General features: G+C 36.3%; 2 protein-coding genes across 2 annotated transcripts; both read right to left on the reverse strand.

Moving 5' to 3' along the window:
* Window positions 1-3,584: 3,584 nt before the first annotated feature.
* On the reverse strand, window positions 3,585-7,290 carry LOC148586755 (uncharacterized). The gene is made up of 6 exons (XM_088514312.1): window positions 7,075-7,290; window positions 6,529-6,861; window positions 5,063-6,222; window positions 4,233-4,957; window positions 3,934-4,124; window positions 3,585-3,842 (listed from the first exon to the last, which is right to left on the reverse strand). The coding sequence occupies exons 1-6, from the start codon at window positions 7,288-7,290 to the stop codon at window positions 3,585-3,587; spliced, it is 2,883 nt and encodes a 960-aa protein (XP_088370438.1).
* A 6,308-nt stretch (window positions 7,291-13,598) lies between these two features.
* On the reverse strand, window positions 13,599-17,659 carry LOC132176683 (geraniol 8-hydroxylase). Its single transcript, XM_059588956.2, has 3 exons — window positions 16,749-17,659; window positions 14,393-15,003; window positions 13,599-14,120 (listed from the first exon to the last, which is right to left on the reverse strand). Exons 1-2 carry the CDS (start codon window positions 17,637-17,639, stop codon window positions 14,398-14,400), a joined length of 1,497 nt encoding a protein of 498 aa, XP_059444939.2. The 5' UTR covers window positions 17,640-17,659; the 3' UTR covers window positions 13,599-14,120; window positions 14,393-14,397.
* Between the last annotated feature and the right edge of the window lie 7,433 nt (window positions 17,660-25,092).

Genomic DNA, 25,092 nt, shown 5'->3' on the forward strand with positions numbered 1-25,092 from the left:
TCCTCCTCGAGTAGCCAAAGTTCTGAAATTGGTTGACGAGCCTGAGGACGTCGAGGCTCCTCAACCTAAAAAGAGGAAACTGAAGAAGGTGGCCGAAACAAAAGCGCAGGACCAGTTTGCCAGCTTTCTAGCTGCCAGGAGAAAAACAGGTCCAAAGCTTGTGGTAAGATCTGCGGCGGAGGTTGAGTCCTTCCTTGCAAATGAGTCCATCTCGACTCGGCCACTGAATGCTACTCCTCTAGGCTCAGCGGGAGCTGCTGCAGAGAATGCGATCCCTATAGAGTCCGTGTCATTTCAACCTCTGGGCTCGAATATCCAGCACATTTTGGACAAGATAGAGCTGGAAGGGAATTTCGAAGGCTCTATAGGGATGGTACAAGAAAGAGTCGAGGGGCATACTGTGGCTGCAATTGAAGGCACATGACTCAAGCCGCTATCACCCATTGCCGAGGATGAGCATATGGCTCAGGTTCCGGAACCTATCGAGGTTCATTAGCTGACATATTTAAATGCCGAGAAGGCCTTTGCTCCCGAGAGGGCCTCCGATGCCGAGAGTGTATCGGCTACCGAGACTTCTTCTTCTTCCGAGGTAATCATAAGGCCTCAAGGGGTGAATTGGACTGTCGGCGGACCCCTTGCTAGATTCAATGGTGACCTGAAGGGCAACCCTTTTCAGGCTCTGGTGGATTTGATTCCCCATGAGGGCCTAAGTATGGAACGTGATACATCCGCTCAGGGCATGACTGAGTAAATGATTTTCTTCCAACTCTTTGTAAGTTTTCCAACTTTCCCTTCTGTCTCTTTTTTCTTTTTTTATTTATCGCATCCTAACCAAATTTTTGCTACAGAGCATCATGAAGTCTTTGGTACTATACAGCTACTTTTGGAAGACGGTACAAGACTCGGCCACTGAGACAAGTCGTCTTCAAGACAAGGTCGCTGAGCTGGAGTCCCAGAATGCGGAGTTGTTGAAGGTCGTGGCAGCGCAAGATGAGGAACTGTTACGCTCGGGTCAGCAACAGTCTAAATTGCTGGCCGAGACTTCTGAGGCCGCCGCGGCTAGGACCAAAGCTGAATCCAGAATTGCTGAGTTGCTAATTGAGAATGAGAGCCTCCGAGGCGAGGTGAACCGTCTATATGAGGACAACTCTATAATTAAAGAAGACCTGACCCAACTAGAAGAGACTCACGCAGGGGTCTCGAATCAACTGAAAGTAGCTCAAGATGAGGTCTCGGATCTAAAGGCCTGGCCAGCGAAGGCGAACGAAGCCAAAGTGGTAGCCGAGGAGAAGCTCAAATTCTTCAAAGGCAAGTATGCCCAAGTGAGGGCCCAGCTAAAGGAGGCTAGAACCCGAGCCGCCAACTATCTGGGCCAGCTGAGTTTTGCCTCATGGGTTCGAAATTCTGCCTGGGCTGATGGGCTTATTCTGGGTTTCGAGACCTTCCGGACATGGGCAAAGGATTCGAGGCGTCGGTTAGACCTTGACAAGGTAAACATCGAGGACATCCCTTGCTCAGATGCGGCTATGACGCAATTGGTCAACCTGGGTCCAAAACAAATGCCTGACGCAGCTGGCATAAAGGAATTCTTCTACGAGCCCTTCTTGGATCAGCCTCACCAAAATGCCGAGACCATTCCTGATAACGCCCTATCTGCCAAGGGCAATACTGCTGAATCTTCATCTGCCGAGGCCACTAATGTCGTTCCTACTTTTTCCTCCAAAGAATGATGATGTAGAACCTATTAAGGATTCCTTATGTATATCTCAAGTTTCTGCTTAATGTATTGAGTTTTTTGCATTTATACGAGTTTTCGAATAATCTTTTGATGCAAAACTTTAAGGTAGTCAAAAAAACTTATAATTATACTTCTCCTAGTTAAGTCTCGGGGTATTTTATTTAACCTTAGTTATGCCTCTCTGAGTTGGATCTCGGGGAGTTTCATTAGGTTTTTTGGTTTAACCTCGGACTTACCCATAGTTATGCTGCTCCGAGTTAGGTCTCGGGGAGTTCTATTAGGTTTCTTAACTCCGGGTTATGTTGGGTTAAGAGAGCTTCTTTTGGTCGCATCTTTTCGGGGCTCGGAAGAGCCTTTTCAGCTGTATTTTTCGAGACTTATAAAATCATTTGTACTTATGGACTTTGTATGTTGTTTAACTCCGAGATACTTTTATTCATTGAAACAAAAATAATGAAATGACAAATAAATCACATATTGCAGCATTTAGACATAGTACTTTTTAAGATGCTCAGCGTTCCAAGGCCTCGGAAGAGCCTTACCTTTGGAGTCTACCAAGTGGTATGCTCCTGCCCTTTTGCACTCAATCACTCTATAAGGTTCTTCCCATTTAGGAGCCAGCTTTTCCTCAGCTGGGTCCTTGGTCGCCAAAGTGGCTTTTCGTAGGACCATATCTCCAACCTTGAAGCTCCGAGGCTTGACCTTCTTGTTGAAATACCGAGTCACTTTTGCCTGATATGCTGCCATAGTCACTTGGGCTTGATCCCGTTTCTCTTGTAGCAAGTCCAGGTGTAGCTGTAAACCCTCGTTATTAGTCTCGGGGTGGAAGGTCTCTACACGACAACTGCCCGAGCCTACCCCGGTTGGAATGACTGCCTCAGTCCCGAATCTCAAGGCATATGGTGTCTCCTCAATTGGAATTCTTTTGGTTGTTCGGTATGCCCACAAAACTTCTGGAAGCTCTTCAGCCCAATCTCCTTTACAATCATTTAATTTTTTCTTCAAGATTTTGAAAATAGTTTTGTTGGTGGCTTCCACCTGCCCATTAGCCTGGGGATGCCCTGGAGATGAATAGTAGTTCCTTATTCGGAGCTTGGCACACCAGTCTCGGAAGGAGTCGCAGTCGAACTGCTTACCGTTGTCCGTGACGAATGCATAGGGAATGCCATATCGGCATATGACGTTTTTTGATAAAAATCGCTCTACTGCCTTGGCTGTGATATTCACTAATGCTTCCACTTCTGCCCATTTGGTGAAATAATCCACAGCAACAACTGCAAACCTTACACCTCCCCTACTCCAAGGCAATGGTCCCACTATATCTACTCTCTATTGGGAGAAGGGCCAAGGCGATAAGGTTGCACTCAGGTCTTCAGGAGGTTGATGAGTGATATTTGCGAATCGCTGGCACTTGTCACAATTTCTGACTAGTTCTGCCGAGTCTTGACTCATGTTGGGCCAGTAAAAACTCACTCGGACTGCTTTATGTGCCAGTATTCTGGCTCCATAATGGCTTCCACAAATCCATTCATGGATTTCTCTAAGGATATAATTTCCTTCTTCCTTTGAAACACATTTTAAGAGCGGTAACATGAAACCCCTCTTGTAAAGGATTCCATTTACCATTGTAAACCTTTTGGCTCTTACCTTCAACCGGGTAGCCAGCTTTTTTTTTTCTAAGGGAAGTACTCATCTTCTCAGGTATTCCACGATTTCCAGTTGCCAATCAGGTATGATCTCGGTTGTCGAGACCGACACTATCTCGGTAACGGATGACTGTGAAAGAATTTGGATAGGAGTCTCGGCTTCAATCTCTCCATTAGTTGTTGAGGCTATTCGGGGCCAATCAGTCTGCCCTCTCATTTTCTGGCCTCGAAATTTTCATAATGCTGAACTTACTGAATAGACTCTGCATTTCCTGCACTTTAGATAAATACAGCTTCATCTTGTCTCCCTTGGCTTCAAATTCACCTCGGATGTGCCCTACGACGACCTGGGAGTCACTTCGTATTTCCACAAATTTGGCTTCCATTTCACGAGCTAAACCGAGTCCTACCAGGACTGCCTCGTACATGGCCTCGTTATTTGTGGTTTTGAACTTCAACTTCAAAGAGCAATTCTTCCCCATTAGGAGTAATCATCACTATTCCAACTCCACCATGCTTCTTCGTAGATGATTCGTTTATGGAAATTACCCAAGTCTCATCACCTGGCCAACTGATGACGTCTGGCAGATTAGTGAATTCTGCTAGAAAATTAGCCAGTGCTTGGCCTTTGAGAGAACTTCGAGGGAGAAACTCAGTATCGAACTCTCCTAGCTCAATTGCCGAATTGGCTAATCTTTCCGACAGATCTAGCTTTGTCAATACTTTCTTCAAAGGGTACTCTGTCGATACTCTGATGGTATGAGCTTAAAAGTAAGGTCGGAGTTTTTTGGATGCTATAATCAAGGCAAAAGCCAGCTTCTCCATTTGGGGGTATCTTTCCTCCGCACCTCTTAAAGCTTTGCTAATGAAATACATGGGCTTCTGAATTTCTTCTTCTTCTCGAATTAATGCGGCGCTGACAGCTGTTGGAGACACAGCTAAGTACAGATACAGTACTTCTCTGAGCATTATCTGACTTAACAGGGGCGAACTCATCAAATACTTCTTCAGTTGCCCGAAGGCTTCTTCACATTCATCAGTCCATTCAAAAGCCTTTCGCAGGACTTTAAAAAATGGAAGACACTTATCGGTTGACCGTGAAATGAACCGATTTAGTGCCGCTATCATTCCCGTCAATTGTTGGAGCTGTTTCAAATTTCTTGGAGACTGCATATCTGAGACTGCTTGTATCTTCTCAGGGTTAGCTTTTATTCCTCGGATTGACACCATGTAACCGAGAAATTTTCTTGACGAGACTCCAAATGCACACTTTGAGGGATTCAGCTTCATCCCAAATTTCTTTAAGGTTGCAAATGTTTCTTGCAAGTCAAGTGTATGACTTTGTGGCAACACACTCTTGACCAACATGTCATCAACGTATTCTTCCATATTACGTCCGATTTGGTCTCGGAACATCTTATTAACCAGCCTCTGGTATGTTGCCCCTGCATTCTTCAAACCGAAGGGCATGACTTTATAACAGTACAGGCCTCGGTCAGTTATGAAAGCAGTCTTCTCATGATCTTCTGGATGCATGTGTATCTGGTTGTAACCAGAGAAAGCATCCATGAAGCTGAGTAAGCCATACCCAGCTGTTGAATCTACCAACGCATCTATGCGGGGTAATGAAAAGCTATCTTTTGGACAAGCCTTGTTGAGGTTGGAAAAATTCACTCACATCCTCCACTTCCCATTGGATTTTTTGACCAATACTACATTGGCTAACCAATCGGGATAATACACTTCTTCAATGAAACGGGCCTTGAGAAGCTTCTCCACTTCTTCAGCTATAGCCATATTCCGCTCAGGAGCGAACTTTCTTCTCTTTTGCTTCACCGGCTTCACACTCGGATCCACATTCAGCTGATGGAGGATGTCTTCAGGAGCAATTCCTGGCATATCCTCATGGGTCCATACGAAAACTTCTAAGTTTCCTCGCAGGAAGGTGACGAGACTGTCTCGGATTCTAGGACTGAGCTGTGTCCTAATCTTCAAAATCTTGCCTTCACCAACTACCACATCTTCCAGAGGTTCAGTTGGCTCTCCCTGCGGCTCATTCGTACTATTACCACCTACTGTACCAATTACAATAGGAGTCAGATCCGAGACCTTCTTGAAAGACGTATTGTAACATATTCTCGCCTGAGTCTGATCCCCCTTCACTTCTCCGACCTCTTGTTCTGTCGAGAACTTCATCGTCAAGTGGTACGTCGAAGTTATGGACTTTAACTTATTCAAAGCAGGTCTACCGATAATGGCATTGTAGGCACCTGGTCGATCAATAACCAGGAAATTTACCATGACAGTCTTCTGTTTAGGTGTTGTCCCTGCCGTTACAGGGAGTGAAATAAGGCCAATCGGCTGAACTTGCTCTCCTGCAAATCCAACCAGGGGAGAGCTAAATGGTTTGATCCTGTCACGATCAATACCGATTTGCTTAAAGACCGGCCAATATAGAACATCAGCCGAACTCCCATTGTCCACCAAAATTCGATGGATCATATGGTTGGCCACCGTCACTGTTACAACTAGCGAGTCATCATGTGGCTGCATTACCCCCCTAGCATCTTCTTTAGAGAAAGGTAGAACCACTGAATCCTTTTTTGCAACCTTGGATGGTCTCTGTACAGTAAAGACTTCATCTTCCTGTGTTTTCCTAGCATAGGCTTTTCTGGACGAGTTAGACTGTCCTCCACCCTCTATTCCTCCAGCAATAGTGTGGATTTCACCTACCACTCCTTGATCCCGGGGGGGTCTCGGATCCTCTCTTGGACCATCATCCCGATCACGTCTCGGCTCTCGTCCCTCTGCATCTCGGTTTGCATCCACCTTGAGGGGCTATTTGTGAACCACGTCTCGATTCCTTTCTCCTACTAGGAATCTTACTAGCCTTCCATTTCTAATAAAAGTTTCAATTTCCTGTAGCGGGGTTATGCAGTCTTCCGTCAAATGCCCGTGATCGTTATGGTACTCACAGAATTTCGTCCGATCTCGCTTCCTTGGATCACCTCGCAACTTACTCGGCCATCTGAACGCTGGGTCCCTTCTAGTCTCCATGAACACTTCGTTGACCCTGGTATTCAAAGGTGTGAACCTTCGATCTTCACGTCACCGAGGTTCTATCTTCGAGAATGATGGTACAACCTTCTTTACTACTTTCTTTTGGAATTTCTCTTCCTTCAGGGTAGACGTTGCAGGTAGCTCCTTTTTGGCGTCCTCCTTTTCTCGATCTTCTTCCTCTTGACCTTTCGTGAGAGCCTTAATCATTTCTTCCTGATTGATATACTCCTCTGTCTTGGCGATAAATTCGCACAGAGTTATCTTTGTCGAACTCTTTGACACTTCGGCCATTAGAGGCCGATTCGGCCTGACTCCATGCCATAATGCGGATATTACCGTTTGATCACCCGGGTTTTCTACCAACAGTTTTTCTTTATTGAACCTATGCATGAAATTCTTCAGGCTCTCTTCCTTCCCCTGACGAAGTGATAGTTAACAAGCTTAGTGCTTCTTCCTCTTCCGGGTTGCCAGGAATTGGCTTAAAAAGAGACATCTGAGTTCTTTGAAATTGTCTACTGACTTGGCAGGCAATCTAGCGAACCAATCCTGAGCAGCTCCTTCTAAAGTGAGGGCAAAGATTCAGCGTGTTATTTCATTGGAAAACCTATGAAGGGAAAAATGAGAACGGACACTTTCCATATGTTCAGAAGTGTCGTCACTACCGTCGAACTCCATGACGCGAGGCATTTTAAAGTTGTCAGGTAAAGGGAAACCTGACACTTGATCAGTGAAAGGCAGGTCGGTGTTGTCCATATGCCCGGCAGCAGGGGTTTTTTCATCTTTTGCAGCCAACTTGCGAGTTAGCTCTTCGTACTTCTTCTTAAGATCTTCCATATCAGCACTCATCTGGCCTTCATTCCGCCCATGAGGTTGCTCCCGTCAATGCCTAGTATGTTGAGACCTCTCTGGGTTCTCCTGCTCATGACGTTCCTCATTCTAGACAGTAGTATGATGGCTAGCTTGAACTGAGCTTGCTTCTTCCTCGCGATGCGAATCGGCCATACGCTTCCCATTGTGAATTTCTGCACGTATTTCCCTCTCACGCCGTTCTTCATGCCTTTTTGCTTGCCTTTCCTCTCGCTGTTGGCCCTTCTGGCTATTGCGGCCCTCAGCGACTGTGAGTCTTACAGCCAGGTCTTCATTCTGCTTTTTCAGAGCCTTCATAGATTCAGACATCTGCTTCATGAATTCGGCTAGATTGGGTGGTGGCGGTGCTTTGGAGGTTGCTGCCGTAGAACAAGTAGTCACCATTCTAGATTAGTGGATATATATGAACTGATGAAAATCGAGTTTCCACAGACGGCACCAAACTATTAAAGCATAGTTTTCCTGATGACGACATGGCACGCCTGCCGAGCTTCAAGTTGACCAATACACGGATGTTGACTGCACAGCAAAGAAGAAAGAAGGATCAAAGAGACCGGGGGTGAGCCGGCGGGGACACTCCGATGCCTAAGTCAGAATGGGAAAGAGAAAAAATATTAACCACAAAGCTTAGATAGCAAGAATTGCAATTACCTTTGCATCAATCATATGACTTGTATTTATAGGCAAAGATAGAGTTCGATTTCCAACATATCAAGGAATCTTATCCCTTAATATCAGCTGCGCAAATATTTAAATGTAGGATCATATTGTTAGCTGTTTCGTGATCTTAGTGGCCTAAAATCAGTGGATAAGCATTTAAGCTTTTGGGTTAAGCTAAGTTAGAGCATCCGAATGGGATCCGGTCGTCTTTATGATCTTAGATGTTAACGGGCGTATCTTGATTGATATAAATTATCTGGATTGTAAATGGATATGGTATCCTTTGAATAAACAAAATCACTTATTCATCAACGGCATTATCTTTCAGGATATCTGAGTTATTCCCTTTGTTGAGACCTGTATGTCCTGAGTTAGTCTCGGACTTTATGGTCTCGGCTAAGTGGGTCTTGGATTTCATAGTCTTAGATGTGTAGATCTCGGATCCTGACGATTGGGCCTGAATATTGGGTCCGAAGACTGTCGTATATATATGTAATGGCTGATCCATGACCCAACAGTTACCCCCCAATTTCGATGTTTGTAGAACTAAGGAAATGCTTTGAGAATAGAAAATATTTTCATACAAGTCATGACAGATCACTGCAATTATGGAGAATGACAGATCACTGTAATTATGGAGAAGAGGAATCTTCCATCATCGCATTCAGTGTTTGGCCTCACTCATTAAGAATTTTTTTTTTTTTTTTAACCTATGATCTCTTCATTCATATAATAATAAAATTGGACAAAATGCTATAATTTGAAATTTTCATAACTCAAATATTATCTATAATATACGCAATAACCCCTCGAGCTATTATAAGACAATATCTATGAAAAGTCGCCGTCCCAAACAATTTCAGATCTACAACAAATTTTAACGAATCACGTCTCTATCCACTGTCAGGTCCTTGATTCCCTCTTTTTTTTTTTTTTTTTGGTAAAGTCTACTAAATTCCTTCAAACTACCCGGCCCCAAACTATCAATTATGACAATTTACCCCCAAACTACCAAAACAATAACAATGTACCCCACAATGCTAGCAAAATGATGAAATTACCCATATAAAATTTTCAATAAAACAAAAATACCCTTAAAAATTTGAAAAAAAAAAATTTAATTTTAGTAATTTAATTTTTATTTTTATTTTAGTAAGGGTAATTTCGTCATTTTTTAAAAATTGGGGGTATATTGTCATTGTTTTGATACTTTGGGGGGTAAATTGTCGCAATTGATAGTTTGAGGGTAGATTGTTATTGGGGTGGTAGTTTGAGGGAGTTAAGTGGACTTTACCTTTTTTTCTTTTTTTTTTTAATCTCCGTTACTAGTGCTTTATTAATTGCAATCCCTTTCGTTGCCTTTACTATAGTGACAATTTTTCTTTATGTTTGATAACTCCTCCGTCATCGGTTTATGGTTTGCTCTCAGAAAATGAACCATAAGAAAACAACAGACCGACTGGAAACCAATTCTGTTATTCTTAAGGATTTATAAAAGCAAAATGTAAGAAAATAAATAAAACTTCACCCCATAGATCGCTACTAAAAGCAAATGTAGTGCAAATACATTCTTTTTTAAAAACAACGAAAATACAATAACAAAACCCAACACACTCTTATGTGTTCCACGTGCCACCACTGGCCAGCCACACGCCACTAGAAAGCACCCCAAGGACCATTGACACACGTACCCTAGTCAATCTATGGTGGAGGTAGGAAAAAGGAGGGCCAACGGAGAAGGAGAAAGGGGGTGGAAAGGAGGGACTCATAACTCTCTCTCTCCACTCTGCTATGCTCTCTCTGCGTTGCTCTCTTTCTAAGGTTTGACAGACGTGTATCTTTTTGAATGTGTTAGATTTCATAGTGAGAGGAACGTTAGAATATTACTATTTAAATTAATTTTTTTATTTGCAAAGAACAAAATAAAATAGAATAAAATATATTAATTACACATAACGTCAAAACTTACATGGTTGTAAGCCTGGGCAAATCTACCGTGTGCCACGTACCGACCGTGTGCTGACTGTGGGCCGACCGTAATCGACTATACAACGGACGGTAGGTGGAATGAATTTTTATATTCCGACATTGTTGATTCGGTAGGCAGTAGGGGTTTTGGTGAAGTCGGTTTTCGACCGACACCGACACCGACATCGACATTATCGAGTAACAGAGGCATCGTGATGAGAGGGAGTGAGCAGAGATGAGAGTTGGAGTGAGAGAGAGGCAGGGATGAGAATGAGAGACGAAGAGATCCGTAGATGGGAAAGAGAGGCAGCTAGGGTTAGGGAAATGGGGAAATTGGAAACTATATATATATATATATATATATATATATATATATATATATATATATATATATAGCCTATAGGTAATCAAAACGGCGTCGTTTTTATGTACTCAAAACGATGTCATTTTGATTACCTATATATATATATATTGCATACTTGCATAGTTTCACTAACCCTAGCCACGAGCCTCTCATCTCTGGATCTCTTTCTCTCCACTCTCATCTTCGCCTCTCTCTCACTCTCACTCATGACTCCACCTTTCTCCGTTATGATTACCTTTTTGGTTCACTGATTGTGTTTTTTTTATCCGATTTTGATTTTATTTTATTGCTGTTTGGTTGCCGAGAAAGTGGAGGAAAAGAGGCTTTTTCTTGCTAAGCATGTTTTAGGAGTAACTCTACAAATTCCTCTTGTGTCTCTTTTGAATCCCTCAAAGAATGATGTGGCTATTAAATTCACAATTTGATCAAAATCCAATAATGATCGATCACAAGCTCAATGGTGAATTTAATAGCCACATCATTTTTGAAGGGACTCAAGAGGGTCACAAGAAAGACTTGTAGCATTACTTAAGTTTTAGACGATGATTTGCTTCGAGTTTTTGTGCCTTTTTTGGGTTAAGTTGTGTTTTTAATCTGATTTTGAATTCTTTTTCTTGCTGTTTGGTTGCCGAGAAAGTGGAGGAAAAATGTTTTTCTTGCTGTTTGGGTTTGATTTTCCAATTGAGCCCATCACTGATTGTGGCCCAGCCCAAACCGACATTACCGACTGTTACTGTAACCGACTCGTCGGTACAAATCACAGTCGGAAAAAGTCGGTGAATTTACCAACTTTACTGACTTTGGTGCGAAAGTAATTTTTTTTTCTATCGACACCGACTTTACCGACCGACGCCCAGCCCTACATGGTTGTATTAAATAAAATCTTTCTTTCAAGAATTTTTTAAAGGCTCCACACTCTCTCTTTCTGTGTTTTCCCTCCGCCTTTAAGCTTTAAGCGTCTCATATCACTACAAAAAAACAGCAATCTTTTGACGTGGCAAATAGTGTCCATTTTTTGCCACGTCAGTAAATGTTGACGAGCCAAAAGTGGCGCGTCAACAAATTTTATATATATATATATATATATATATTTTATACAGATTTTTGACGTGCTAAAAGTAGCACGTCAGAAATTACTGACGTGCTACTTTTAGCACGCCAGAAATAAATATATTTTTATATTAGGTTTCTGACGTGTTATTATTAGCACGTCAGAAAATTCTGACGTGCTAAAAATAACACGTCAAAAAATTCTGACGTGTTAAATGTTGGCACGTCACTAAAAAAAAAATAGCGGAATTTTCAACTTTTTCCCTCTTCTTTTCCTTTAATTTATTCTTTTATTAATCTTTCCCTTTATTCTTTTATATATTCAACTTTCTCTGGCCTTTTCTTTTATTTCCCCAGACCTATGAGCTCTCTCTCTCCGGATACTCTCTCAATCTCCCTCTTCTCTCTGTACATGCAGTCGGTCAGCTCCCTCTAGAGGGAAGAAGAAAAGGAAAAAGAGAAGAGAAAAAGAAGAGAAGAAGAAGAAGAAGAAAAAAAAAAAAATGGGAAGAGAAGATAAGAAGATTTTTTGGGTTTTTGAAGATTTGTTGGGTTTGACGTTCGGGTTTTTGATTTCTCGATCAGGTTGATTTTTTGAAGATTTTTTGGGTTTGAGATTTTGAAAATGGAGGAAAGAAGAGAGAGTGAAAAAATGGAGAAAAAAAGAGAGAGGGAGAGCTAGCTGGAGAGAGTGATCAGAAAATGGAGAAAAGAAGAAATCAGGGATCAGAGAGCTGGCCGGAAGAACGTCGGTGGAGAAAAGAATTAAAAAATATATATATTATTTTAATTGCAAAATAATTTAAATTAATAAATTTTTTAATTGAAAAAACAAATTCCAGAAATTTTTTTTTAAAAAACGAAAATTTATTATTTTTTTAATAAATTTTAAATTACTAACGTGTCAATTTTGACACGTCAGGAAATTTTCTGACGTGAAAATTCAGAAAAAATTTACTGACGTGTCAAAAAGTGACACGTCAGAAAATAATTTTCTAACGTGCCAATTTTGACATGTCAAAAAATTCTGACGTGTTAAATCTAACACGTCAGAAATTTTCTGTTTCTGACACCCACAAACTTAACGCCTGAAACACGTCAAAATTACCCGGTCTGGAGGATTTGTTGACGTGTCAGACCACCTGACACGTCAAAAAACTTATGTCAATAAAAAATCGTTTTTTTGTAGTGTATGTTTGCCCACCGAGGAGGAGGGAGGAGCTCAGCCTCCTATCAATTTATCCTTTTCCTCTTTTCTCTCCTCATTTCTTTATTTGTTTTCTTGTTTTGTTTGCAACTTAGAGCTTGGATTTGTTGCGTTTTCACAACCTTTCTCTCCACGTACGTGCTGATCGTCCTTCATCTCTGCCCTTTGACGTATTGTTCGCCGTTCTCCACTAGCGCATGTGCACTCATGTGCAACCCAAGCGTGTTGTGTTGCACACACCGCCATCCCCATGACACCGGTTTTGATCACGCATCAGTTCTACAGCTTCCTAGTTATTTTTTCTCTAAGTCTCTATGGTTAGTACCCTCATTTTATCAATGGAGAATCCCATATATATAAGAGTGGCAGGTGTGGGCACCCGCTCCTACTACACATTTTTACATTAAAAAAAAAAAGTCTTAAGTATTTTTTAAGCCCAAACCCCCTTCAGACTCTAGCGTCTACAAAAATTAAGCACAACCATTTCAACCCGTTAAAAAATAAGAGATCGATGTCCTCAACTATGGGCTGGTCTTGAACTAATTCAAGTAACATAGCCCAAAAACTAAGATAAACCAGAGGATGACACGATTCAGTGCTTTTTTTTTTTTAATCTACCACCACCGTATCTATATAGCTATTACCACCAAGCACACCAAAATGGTTAGAACTTAGAATTTTAAAAACTCAAAGTTCTACTTCATATAAAACGACGGTTAAAAGGTTGTTGGTAATGGATCAACCCAACTTCTAGTTCAATCCTAACCAAGTAACTTACTAACCATCCCTAGTTATATAGAATAATAAATATAACTATTATTTATTTATAAATACTTGAAAGGTGAATCAATTAAAGTATGGGAAGATAGATGGATTTTAACTCCCATGCACGTCCTATGACATACAATCATCGGTAAGGATCCTGGACAACGAAGCATGAGTCAGAGGGAGCTTCTAGATGATAATTTTTTAATGGTCAATTTGAAGTCATCATCAAAATCACAAGCTATATATATTTGCTATTGGACGAAATTAAAGTTCAATACACCAAACAAATTATCTTCTTTTTTTATTAAAACTCTTACAATCACAGAACATAACGTTTTGAAAGATCTTAGCCGAAGCTAAAGATCAAAGTCGTAGCTAAAAGATTACACATCAAAGACGCCAAACATCCGCAAACCTATAACTAATCTTCAGTTGGAATAACAGATCTGCGCTAGGCAGACACAAACTAATGCATAGGTAGCTCTTATTCCTCGACCCTGGGATCAAAAGGACGCCATGCCGACACACATCCTCCTGAACCTGAAAGCCAGGATATCGTTCACATCCACAACCCCAGGGGTCTGGACCAAAATAACAAGCGAGGAGATCAAGAAAGAGGACATGGCCTTATTACAAGCAGCAAGAAAAACAAGAAAAATACAGGGAAAATCAAAGCAATACAACTAAAAATTAAAAATAGGAGCACACTAGGCGGATGACAGCAGCCGGAAGAAAAGCCGATCGCGTGCTTGCCGGATGAGCGGCACCTACAAAGTGTGCCCAAACAAACACCTAGCAAGAAAAAATAAACAAGCAAATAAAGAATAACAACAGGGAAAAGAAAGCGAAATCCAAAAACAAAAACAGATCTGGGAAGAGAGGGGGGAAGGAAAATGGGGAAGGGAGGGGGGAACAGATCAAGGAAAGAGAGGGGGAAAGAGAGGAGGGGGGGAGGGGGAGAATCTCCCCCTCGGCTGTGCGGCCAAAATTACTTTTTGACTTAAAACATATTTCTCAAAAAAACAAATTATCTTCTTAAGTTACAACAAAATAAAATTTTTAACCTATTTTAAATTGGAATAGGGACAGCTCTCAGAGGATGAGCACGCTCTAAAGTTAAGCCAAACTTATCATCCATGTTCATATCCTCAAGTTTAACACCATCTTCAAGCTTCCAATCAAATGTGTGGATAAGAGAACCCGACATCAAGTACAACATTCGCATTGCCAGCGGCAAACCTGGACATATTCTCCTTCCACCACCGAAGGGTATAAGCTCAAAGTGCTGGCCTTTGACATCAATTTCTGACCCCAAGAACCTCTTCGGCATAAATGAATTTGCATTCTCCCATAAGCTCGGGTCTCGGCCTATAGCCCATGCATTCACTAGCACTTGTGCACCCTCTGGAATAATATAACCGTTGATTTCTACATCTGCTTTAGCTTTCCTAGGCAATAACAAAGGACCTACGGGGTGCAGCCGAAATGTTTCTTTGACTATTGCTTGCAAGTAAGGTAACCGAGAAATATCTGATTCCTCGACTTGGTTGCCTTTGCCAATTACTTGCTCCAGCTCTAATTTGGCTTGTGCCATTGCCTCTGGGTTGCGGAGTACCTCTGACATCACCCATTCCAATGCTGCTGAAGTTGTACCAGTTCCAGCAACAAATAAATCCTAAATAGTAACATCCAGAAGTTATTTATTTATTTATGTTTTTTTTTTGAAATATGATGTTAAAAATTACCTAAGTTATAGTGAAACCTGCATCAGAAAGAGGAGAAGCCAAAATTTTGTTACTGTGCACAACAATAATAAACAATATAGAATAAAAAAAAAAAAAAAGTTTAAGAGAGAGAAAAGACACAAATTTAATGTTGTTCGGCAATGTTCCAACGTCCACAGAAAGGCGGCTGTATTTTGCTATTAATGATTTCAGTATATATATATATATATAAGAAAAATCCTAAACCCTAATTGGACGGACGTATTTTAAAAATTTCTAAAATACCCACCACTAGTTCCAACACAAATGATGTATATATAATTAAGTGTGGTACGTGATCCCATGTCAAAAAAAAAAAGGAAAAAATAATGAATTGCAGTTCATGTCCAATATGTAAACAATAAATGCTACATACTCTTAAGTGCTTATTTTCTGACGTGATAATAAAAATTATCATTAAATGTTATATATACTTTTTCATTTGTTATTTCATATAATTATAATTTTCATTGACGTGAAGAATGAACACTTAAGAGTAGAAAATAATAAAATAATCAAAATTTTACATGAGAAAACAGCCAAAGAAAATTTGATTCTCGAATGCGAGACAAATAAGCTGTGGGCAATGTGGCCAAGTGGCTGATTTGGGGACATCCATTTGCTCTCGGCCCTCAAGATTTTTTGTTTTGTTGAAGGAAGCTGTTGAGGGGATTTTGTACTCACTGACAGAATTGAGATTTGACAGATCTTGTGTCAAATCTTCCAGATTTGACAGAATTGAAGAATGAAAGTTGAGAGAATGTAAAAATGTTTTCAAAATGATCGCAAATGACGTCAGAAAATTACACGCTGCGAACTAGAAATGCATAATTCATATATACAAGGATGATCCAGTAGAAATGCATAATTCAATTACACACTGCGAACTGAGAGTTTTTTTTTTTTTTTTCATCAACCTATTTTTCTATCTCAAAAACAATTATCTATTGTAATAAATCAGAAATTCTGTTTGCACTCAATCAGGTACGATAGATCATTTTACAGTCATAACTTTGTTTTTTTACATATATCGGTATGCATGAAAGCTAATAATTTAAAATTTTCATGTCTGAAAAGCCAATCTTAACCATAAAATAATTTCTCTTCAATGATAGCCCATAGAGTAATGATACGAATTACGCCGGCGTGCATCTACAGTGATGCACGCCAGGCATAATTTTTTTTTTTTTTAAAAAAAATAATAATAATAATGAAAAAAAATTTTATGCCTGGCGTGCATCACTGATGATGCACGCCGGGCGTTGTCTTTAGCATCACCCTAACCCATAACATGATATCCATCAAAATCAAAGTAAATGTTAAATTACAAGTTATTCTAAAGGGATAAGTTGATAGAAAGAGATAAATTTAATTACTTAATTAGTACCTTCACACTCCCCATCACGAATAAACTTAAACTCTCTTTTAATAGTGGGGCCAACACGTGAAATATTTAATTTAAATGAGGGTAAATTGACGAAGTCACGGTTTGATCTTATGACCTTTAGCTCTGATACCATGTTAAATTATCAGTTATCCTAAAAATTTAAGCTAATAAGAAGAGATAAATTTAATCACTTAAACAGTAAATAGATGACTAATTAATAATGAAATAAATCAAAGAATTAAGGGGAGAACAGAGAGTAAAAAAACTAACCAAGATCAAATGCTCCATTGAGGTCTTGTCCATCCGCTCATTGTTTTCTTCAGTGATGTTGAGAAGGGTATCTAACATATCATTATTCGTTATAAAACCAGACACTTTTCTCAACTGCAACCGTTCGTCAATCATGTGGGCAAAGAGGTCTATCATCTTTCCAGAGTTAACTGTCGAGCGCTGCCTTATCCCTTGGGGGTCAATCTTCTGAAGCACAGGAAAAAAATCTGCCAAGTTGGGTTTCCCTAATTCTTTCATGATATTCGACACGACCTCTTTGAACTTTCTTGCCGTGTCAGAATTCGGGTCGGCCAAATCCACCGAAAGAATGGTGTTTGATACCAGATTAAGCGAAGTCTTGAAAGCCGCTTCGCCAATATCTACTGCCTCACCGGTTAGGCTGCTTTGATGAGTTTCAGCGAGGAGCTCTTGCACTTTCTTGCGCCGGAGATCTTGGTTGGCGTCAAGTGCTGTGTTGGAGAATAGTTGGCCGTTGCATATTTTGCGAAGGTTTCTCCACTGGCTTGAAATGGGTATACATGGCAAGCCGAAGTCGCCGTGTTGATGGGCTCGGAGCGCTTCCGTGACGGTTCGATTCGACAAGTTTCGGTCGTGTGTTTGGAGGACTTGTTTGGCCATGTCTGCTGAAGAGATTACAATTGTTGTTAGTTTGCCTAGTTTTAGGCTCATGATTGAGCCATGAGACTTGGCAAGTTTGGATAAGGAAATATGGGGTTTATCACCGAGCTCTAAGAGGTTTCCTATCACAGGAAATGGTTTTGGACCGGGTGGAAGCTTTCTGTGATTTGCTTTGCCTGTAGGAATCATATGGAAGGTTTTGATTAAAATCCAGATGAGGCAAAGGCCAATTACAAAGCTCAAGAAATCCATCTCAAGTATATATTCTCACAGGGAAAGAATAATGCAAAGGCAAAAGAAGATCTTCTTCCTTTTATAGATAGGAAGCAAAACTTGGTAGGAAGAGGTGCGTGACGATGACATCTATTTTGTTTATTTCTATTATTAAATCCATGCTTTATAATTAGTGGATGACAGTATGACACCTCACTTTTACCCTGTGCTATCTCACTCTGGTAATGTTATTGTGCCAATCAACCATGGTTAAAAAAAATAAAAAAAATAAAAATTTCAAGGACGATTGACTCTCACATAATCACATTAACCGTGTGATATAATAGTAAAATAAAAGTTTTATTTGCAGCATTACTCTTCACAATATTACAAGAACTAGCACATAATTTTTGTTATGCACGAAATTGTTCATTATAATTTAATTTTAAAACTTAAAAGCATCTCTATTGTATTTTTTATATAGATTAAAAAAAGTCGTGGCTTTTTCAAAACACTTAAAAAATGTTTCAAATGAATGAAAACATAAGACCTTTAATTTTAGTTTAATTCATATAAATTAAAATATGTTAAAATCTTTGTGAGCATAGGTGTAGTTTAAAATGAACATTAAAAAAAAAAAAAAAAAAGAGTTAGAGAGAAAATAGAATCAAATATATGTGAAACTTTTACCGTTTGACTTTTGTTGCAGAGCTTAAAAAGTTTTTACGTATTTATATATTTTTTCTATGTAGTTGTGCAATAATAACGGGATGCGGGGTTTTTGATGGAATTATCGGTAAAATCGACTTTATATGCGTTGGGGAATGAAACTGAACCGATTTCATAACAGGAAGATGTACGCAACACAAGCTAAATATATTAAACCCTATAACCTCAAGTTAAAAACGTACAGTTTTATCAAATTGCAACAAAGGTAGACAATATGAGTATATATTGCTAATTCATATTAACAATACAAAGCATAAAAGTTAAATAAAAACACACTATATTTTTTTCAAAGAAAAAACAATACACAAAGTATGTTTAGTGAAGGATTTTGTCTTCTCTTATGTTACATACACAAAGTATATTTAGAAAAAAAAAAAATCGTATGTTTTTTAGATAATTTTTTTAGAAAAAGCAAATTGTTAATTTGAAAAAGAGGATAATGAAGAAGAATCCGCAAGCTCATAAATTAATTATAATTTAATTTTAAAATTTAAATGCATCTTCATCGTGTGTATGTAGGCTTGTATACAAAATAATTGGGAGATCTTTATATTGTAGGCCTTATTATTTTATATATAATCTATTATTAATCAAATTATTTTTTAGTGCCTTATTATTTAGAAAGAAAAAAAATCTTATTTTATAAATAATCTATTATTACATGCACAGTATATTTAGAAAAAAAGCAATTCGTCTTCTCTAACCTCTTCTAAATTTGAATTAAAAATATATTTAATTATATATGTTGTGTAATTAATTCTTGGATGATGATCAAATTAGATTTATTTCAAGTAATTATTTGAGTGCTTTCAAGTAATTATGTACATAACGAAAAAAAATAGTTGGGAGATCTTTATTTTGTATGCCTTATTATTTTGTAGATAATCTATTATTAATCAAATTATTTTTTAGTGCCATATTATTTTTAAAAAAAAAACAATTCTTATTTTATAAATTATCTATTATTACATGTACAGTATATTTAGAAAAAATAATTCGTCTTCTCTAACCTCTTTTAAATTTGAATTAAAAATATATTTAATTATGTTGTGTAATTCTTGGATGATCAAATTAGATTTATTTCAAGTAATTATTTGAGTGTTTTCAAGTAATTATGTACATAACGAAAGAAAATAATTGGGAGATCTTTATTTTGTATGCCTTATTATTTTGTAGATAATCTATTATTAATCAAATTATTTTTTAGTGCCTTATTATTTTTTAAAAAAAAAACAGTTCTAATTTTATAAATTATCCATTATTACATGCACAGTATATTTAGAAAAAAACAATTCGTCTTCTCTAACCTCTTCTAAATTTGAATTAAAAATATATTTGATTATGTTGTGTAAATTCTTAGATGATGATCAAATTAGATTTATTTCAAGTAATTATTTGAGTGTTTCTAATCATATCATATATATATATATATAAAAGTCGAGTTTTCACTTAGAGAGTGCTTAGAATTGTGACACGTGTCTATGTTTTTTAATATTTGAGAATGCTTAGAATTGTGACACGTGTCCATGTTTTTAATATCTGAACTATTTTTTTATTTTTACCTCTGGTCATTAATTAGCGTAATTAATTGTGTTGATTATATTTCAAGAGTTTTTCATACATAAATTATTCAATAAATTAAGTATTATTAATGTCCAAATCAAATAACGAAACAAATAATATAAATGAAATTATAAACTTTTTTCTTTTTTCACACCAACAATATTTTCTTTAAATTTTAAATTTTTTTACTCATGATTTTTAATAATTGAACCGTTCAAATATTGAAAGGAGTTTTTCCTTTTTGTATTTTTTTTTAATGAATTAAGTGTATGATTTTTCCTTTTTTAATGAATTAAGTGTATGGGAGTTTTAGATAGGAGAAGCTAAAAACTTGACACGTGGTGTTTAATTTATCTGACAAATCATTATATTAAATGAAACTGTGCGTTTGAGTTTTTTTTAAAAAAAATTTTAAGTAGATTAGGCTAATATCTTGACATGTGGCATTCTATTTAAAATCAAAACACACATGTTTTTTTCAAACTGCCCTCTGTCTCAATCTTAACGGCCATCAAACATTATTTATCCCCATGTATCTAATATCTAATCTAATCTAACCTAATGTCTAATAAGATTACATATATCTCAACATGTCTCTTTTCAAAAGAAATCATGTGCATAACCATTTCCACAATTCCATCCGGTGCAAACTTTCAAAACAACATAACATCGTTTCAAATTTCCACAATTTTTTGTTAAGATGACTGAATAAAAAAAAATACTCTCTCATTTCTCTCTTTCCTTTTCTTTTCCTTCTCTCTCTCTCTCTCCCTCTTCTTTTTCTTTTCTCTCACTCTCGTAGGCCTCTGCCTCTCTCCCTTTTCTTTTTCTTCTCACCCATTCTGCTCTCAGCACCATTTCTGGGCGACATAGCTGCGCTGTGTTGCATTTTGGTTACGGTAGTTAGACATGGGCTTTGAGAATTCAGTGAACAGTGGAATGCATACAAAAAAAACAAAAAAGAAAGAGAATTGTGCTAATTACCAAATTAACTATTTTTGGCAGTGAAAATAGTTAATTTAACTATTCTCTGCAACTCTTTTAATAGTGTCGCTGTCACTTTCCGTCTCTGAATTCTGTTGTTAACTTACAATTTCATGAATTTTGGCCTCCGTATATCAGTTTTTGTTATTTGTTATTTGAGAAAATTGAACTCTATGGTAGATTCAGTGACATTCTTTGCCGGATATTTCTCATAAAAGGATAAATATCATTGAAATTATCATCATTGTCATTGTCATTATTGATTATTTTATTTATGTTCAATTGGTGTTCAGAAATTTTGTTTGTGCAGTGCCATTCAAGGAAAGGAGGAGAGGATTGAGAATGTCAATCAATATAGTGACACCATCCTTCGGGTTTTTAATTGTCAATAATTTCATTTACTGTTCTTTATTTTTTGCAATTTAAATTGTTTCTATGCCCAATACAAAATGATGCTTTGCATTGTGGTTCCCATTCTCTCTAGAAGGAATACTTAATTTGAAATTATTTGTTTAGATTTTATACGCCACGTTAGAATGTGATTATGAGGATGCCACCATCTTGTTTATTGGGAAAAAGGAAAACAAAAGGCATCCGTCTCATATGGGGTTTAGACAAATATGAATGATCAATTTTCAATTAACCGTCTGTGTAGTTTTTTACATTAAACGTCAGTTTCTTCTCCCTTCACTCAGATTTCTTACGGTGCTTCTCCCTCCTCTCCCTCTCTTCGATTTCTCTCTTTTGTGATTTTGTTGGATTCTTTTCGTTTTTTAGATTCTTTAAAGTGCTTCTCTCTCATCGATTTTTCTCCTTTTTTTTTTTTTTTTTTTTTTTTGTTTGTAATTTAAACAACCAAAATCGTGAATACCTTAATGAAAATACTCTATCCCCTAAACAATTTTTGAGATAAGTTGCGAAAAAGATGAGTTCCATCCGACAAGGTTATGAAATGTAGTATTATTTATAATTTTAAATATTTATACAAATAATATTTATAATTATTAGAATATCATCTTTAGAAATCATGTGTTATCTAGCCTACTGAATTTATTTTCGATTTATTTATTACAACTGCTCTAACAACCAATAGAGCATATATGAATATATAAATTTCTAATTAAGATTACAACATATGTTAATCCCATGTGGATGTAACTTTTTGTTTTCCTTTTTTCTTATTGCTTTATTTTTTTTATTTATAATTTTTTATTTTGTTCATCTGAAGATTTTGTTTTATTTTATATATATTAAAAAATGTTTTGTTTATTTTGCTATGAATTCATTTCGAATGTTCAAAATTATATGGGTTTTATTTGTATTGAAATATAATAGATCTTATATTTTAATTCATTTGAATGTTTTAATTATGTGATTTTTTTTTTCCTTTTGTGTGATTTATTCGGATTTACATGCGTTTTTTGATAATTTTTTTCCTCTTTTTAAGAGCAAAATATTGATTGTCTGTACATAAAAGAAATAAACTATTTCAAAAAACTAAACACATAATGAAGCATTGAACCTCATGGGAGATGATTTATTTGACTGCGTTAAATGTTGAGTTAAATTATTTGTTTATGTTTTTTTTTTTTTGAATGTTTAGAATTTATGGATTTTATTTGTATTGAGATATAGTAGGTATCACACCATTAGTTCTAGATCTCTCTCCTTGATCGATAGATATTGATGATCGATTTTAATTGTTGTTAATTTTATTTTTCAATTAGTTTATTTGATGAAATATGTGTTTTTTTTTTTAAAAAAAAAAAATTGGCCGGGTTATGGAAATTGCGTTTGTAGGGGTGCGTGTTCAAAGAGAATGATAAATAGTCTATTTATTTTTTATTTTTTGGGTGGTTTTGTGCTTTTTGATTTCATTGTTTTGTCTCTAATTTTTTTTAAAAAAATTTTATAGTATTTTTTACTTTTGTTGTAAAAGTAGTTTCTTTTACGTTATATATATGGTCGAAAGAAAAAATATCTAATTGACATGACTACTTCCTATACATATGAATTTTATTGGAACTGAGAAAAATATATGAAAAATTCAATTATTTTTTATTAAATTAGTATTAATTTTGATTTGATTTTGGAAAATGTGTTTGCAAGGGTTGTGTTAAAAGAAAATGGTAAATAATGCAGCGGAGAATGCTAAATACTAATAGTATGTTTGTTTGTCTTTTTTTTTTTTTTTTAATGTAGTTTTGTGCTTCGGATTTCATTTTGGGTCCTTAATTTTTGTTATAATTTTTATAATATTTATTACTTCTATTCTACAAATAGTTTTTTTTAATGTTATAATGCGAAAGTATGGTTGAATTGAAAAAAAAAAAAAAAAAAAAACAATCTATTTGCTGGAAGTGCATGAAGAGAAGAGAAGAAGTGCATGAAGAGAAGAAAATTAGTTAGTAATTGCAAATAATCTCTTATAGACCTTACAAGTAAATTAAAAAAAACAAACTGCGCATAGCGCGGGTTATAAGCTCGTATATATAATAGGGGAGGCTCGTCATATATTTGACGTAGAGAGTGCTTAAAATTGCGACACGTGTCCATATTTTTAATATCTGAACCCTTTTTTATTTTTATCTCTGGCCATCAATTAGCGTATAATTAATTGTGTTGATTATATTTCAAGCATTTTTCATACATAAATTATTTAATAAATTAATTATTATTAATGTTCGAATTATCGAATCAAATAAGGAAACAAATAATATAAATGAAATTATAACGTTTTTTTATTCATAATTTTTAATAATTGAACCGTGCAAATATTGAAAGGGTTTTTCCTTTTTCTATTTTTTTTAATGAATTAAGTGTACGATTTTTCCTTAATTAATTCATTTTGACATTTCTTTTTATTAACTCACGTGTCCATGTTTTTTTTTTTAAAAAAAAAAATTTAATCTTTTTACTCATAATTTTTAATAATTGAACCGTGCAAATATTGAAAGAGTTTTTCCTTTTTCTATTTTTTTTAATGAATTAAGTGTACAATTTTTCATTAATTAATTCATTTTGACCTTTCTTTTTATTAACTCATGTGTCCATGTTTTTATTTTATTTTATTTTATTTTATTTTATTTAATTTAAAATTTTCTTACTCATAATTTTTAATAATTGAACCGTGCAAATATTGAAAGAGGTTTTTCCTTTTTCTATTTTTTTAATGAATTAAGTGTATTATTTTTCCTTAATTAATTCATTTTGATCATTCTTTTTATTAACTCATGTTTATCTCTCTCACCCTAAATCACGATTTTTTTTTTTAATAAATTAAGTGTCTTAATTCATTAATATCTCTCCCTTTATTAAAACACAATATATTGTTAAATAACCTTTTGTATTATTATTATTGACATAGGCATGATAGATTTTTTTTACACAACTTTTTTGACCTATAATAAAAAATACAATGGAAATGTGTTTTAAGCTTTAAAATCAAATTATAATGAATAATCCCGCACATAGCGCGGGCTCTAAGCTAGTATATATAATAGGGGAGTTTTAAGTAGGAGAGACTAATATCGTGACTTGTGGCATTCTTTTATGCCGACAACTGTCCATATTTAAGTGTAAAACAAGTGTTTAGTTTTTATTTTTTTATTTTTTAAGTTTTAAGTAGGAGAGAATAATATCGTGACATGCGGTATTCTTTTATGCCGACAATTGTCCATCTTTAAGTGTAAAACAAGCATTTAGTGTTTTTTTTTTTTTTTTTTTTTTTTTTAATTGAAACCGAAACAAACTCTATAAAATGTTGTACCTTTCTAATAAAATAGCGTATCTAATCTATATATATATATATATATATATATATCAACTGCCATGTTTTAGTGTAAAACAATTAGTGTTTTATTTTTATTTTTTTTATTGAAACCAAAACAAACTCTGGTGAAACATTGTATCAAATAAACATTAAAGCAAACTTCTTTTTCATACCTCTCTCTCCTCACTCTGTTTTTCTCAAATGTCTATGGAAAGCATCTCAAGGAAAATTATGGAGATGAAGATGGTTTTGGAATGGTCTACATGCCGTAGGGTGTACCGGCCGGTGTAGTTGTGCATGTGACTAAGTTTTTGATGGAAAATATTCACAAAGGCATGTGGCTTGGTTCAAGATATTTTGGTGAACGAAGCAAAGCAATCAAACAAAGGAATAAAAGAAGCAAAACAATCAGAAAGAGAGAGAAAGAAAAAGATGAACTATCAC

This window comes from Corylus avellana, chromosome 3 (genome assembly GCF_965113065.1).
Source record: "Corylus avellana chromosome 3, dhCorAvel1.hap1.2, whole genome shotgun sequence".
NCBI classification, from domain to species: Eukaryota; Viridiplantae; Streptophyta; class Magnoliopsida; order Fagales; family Betulaceae; genus Corylus; species Corylus avellana.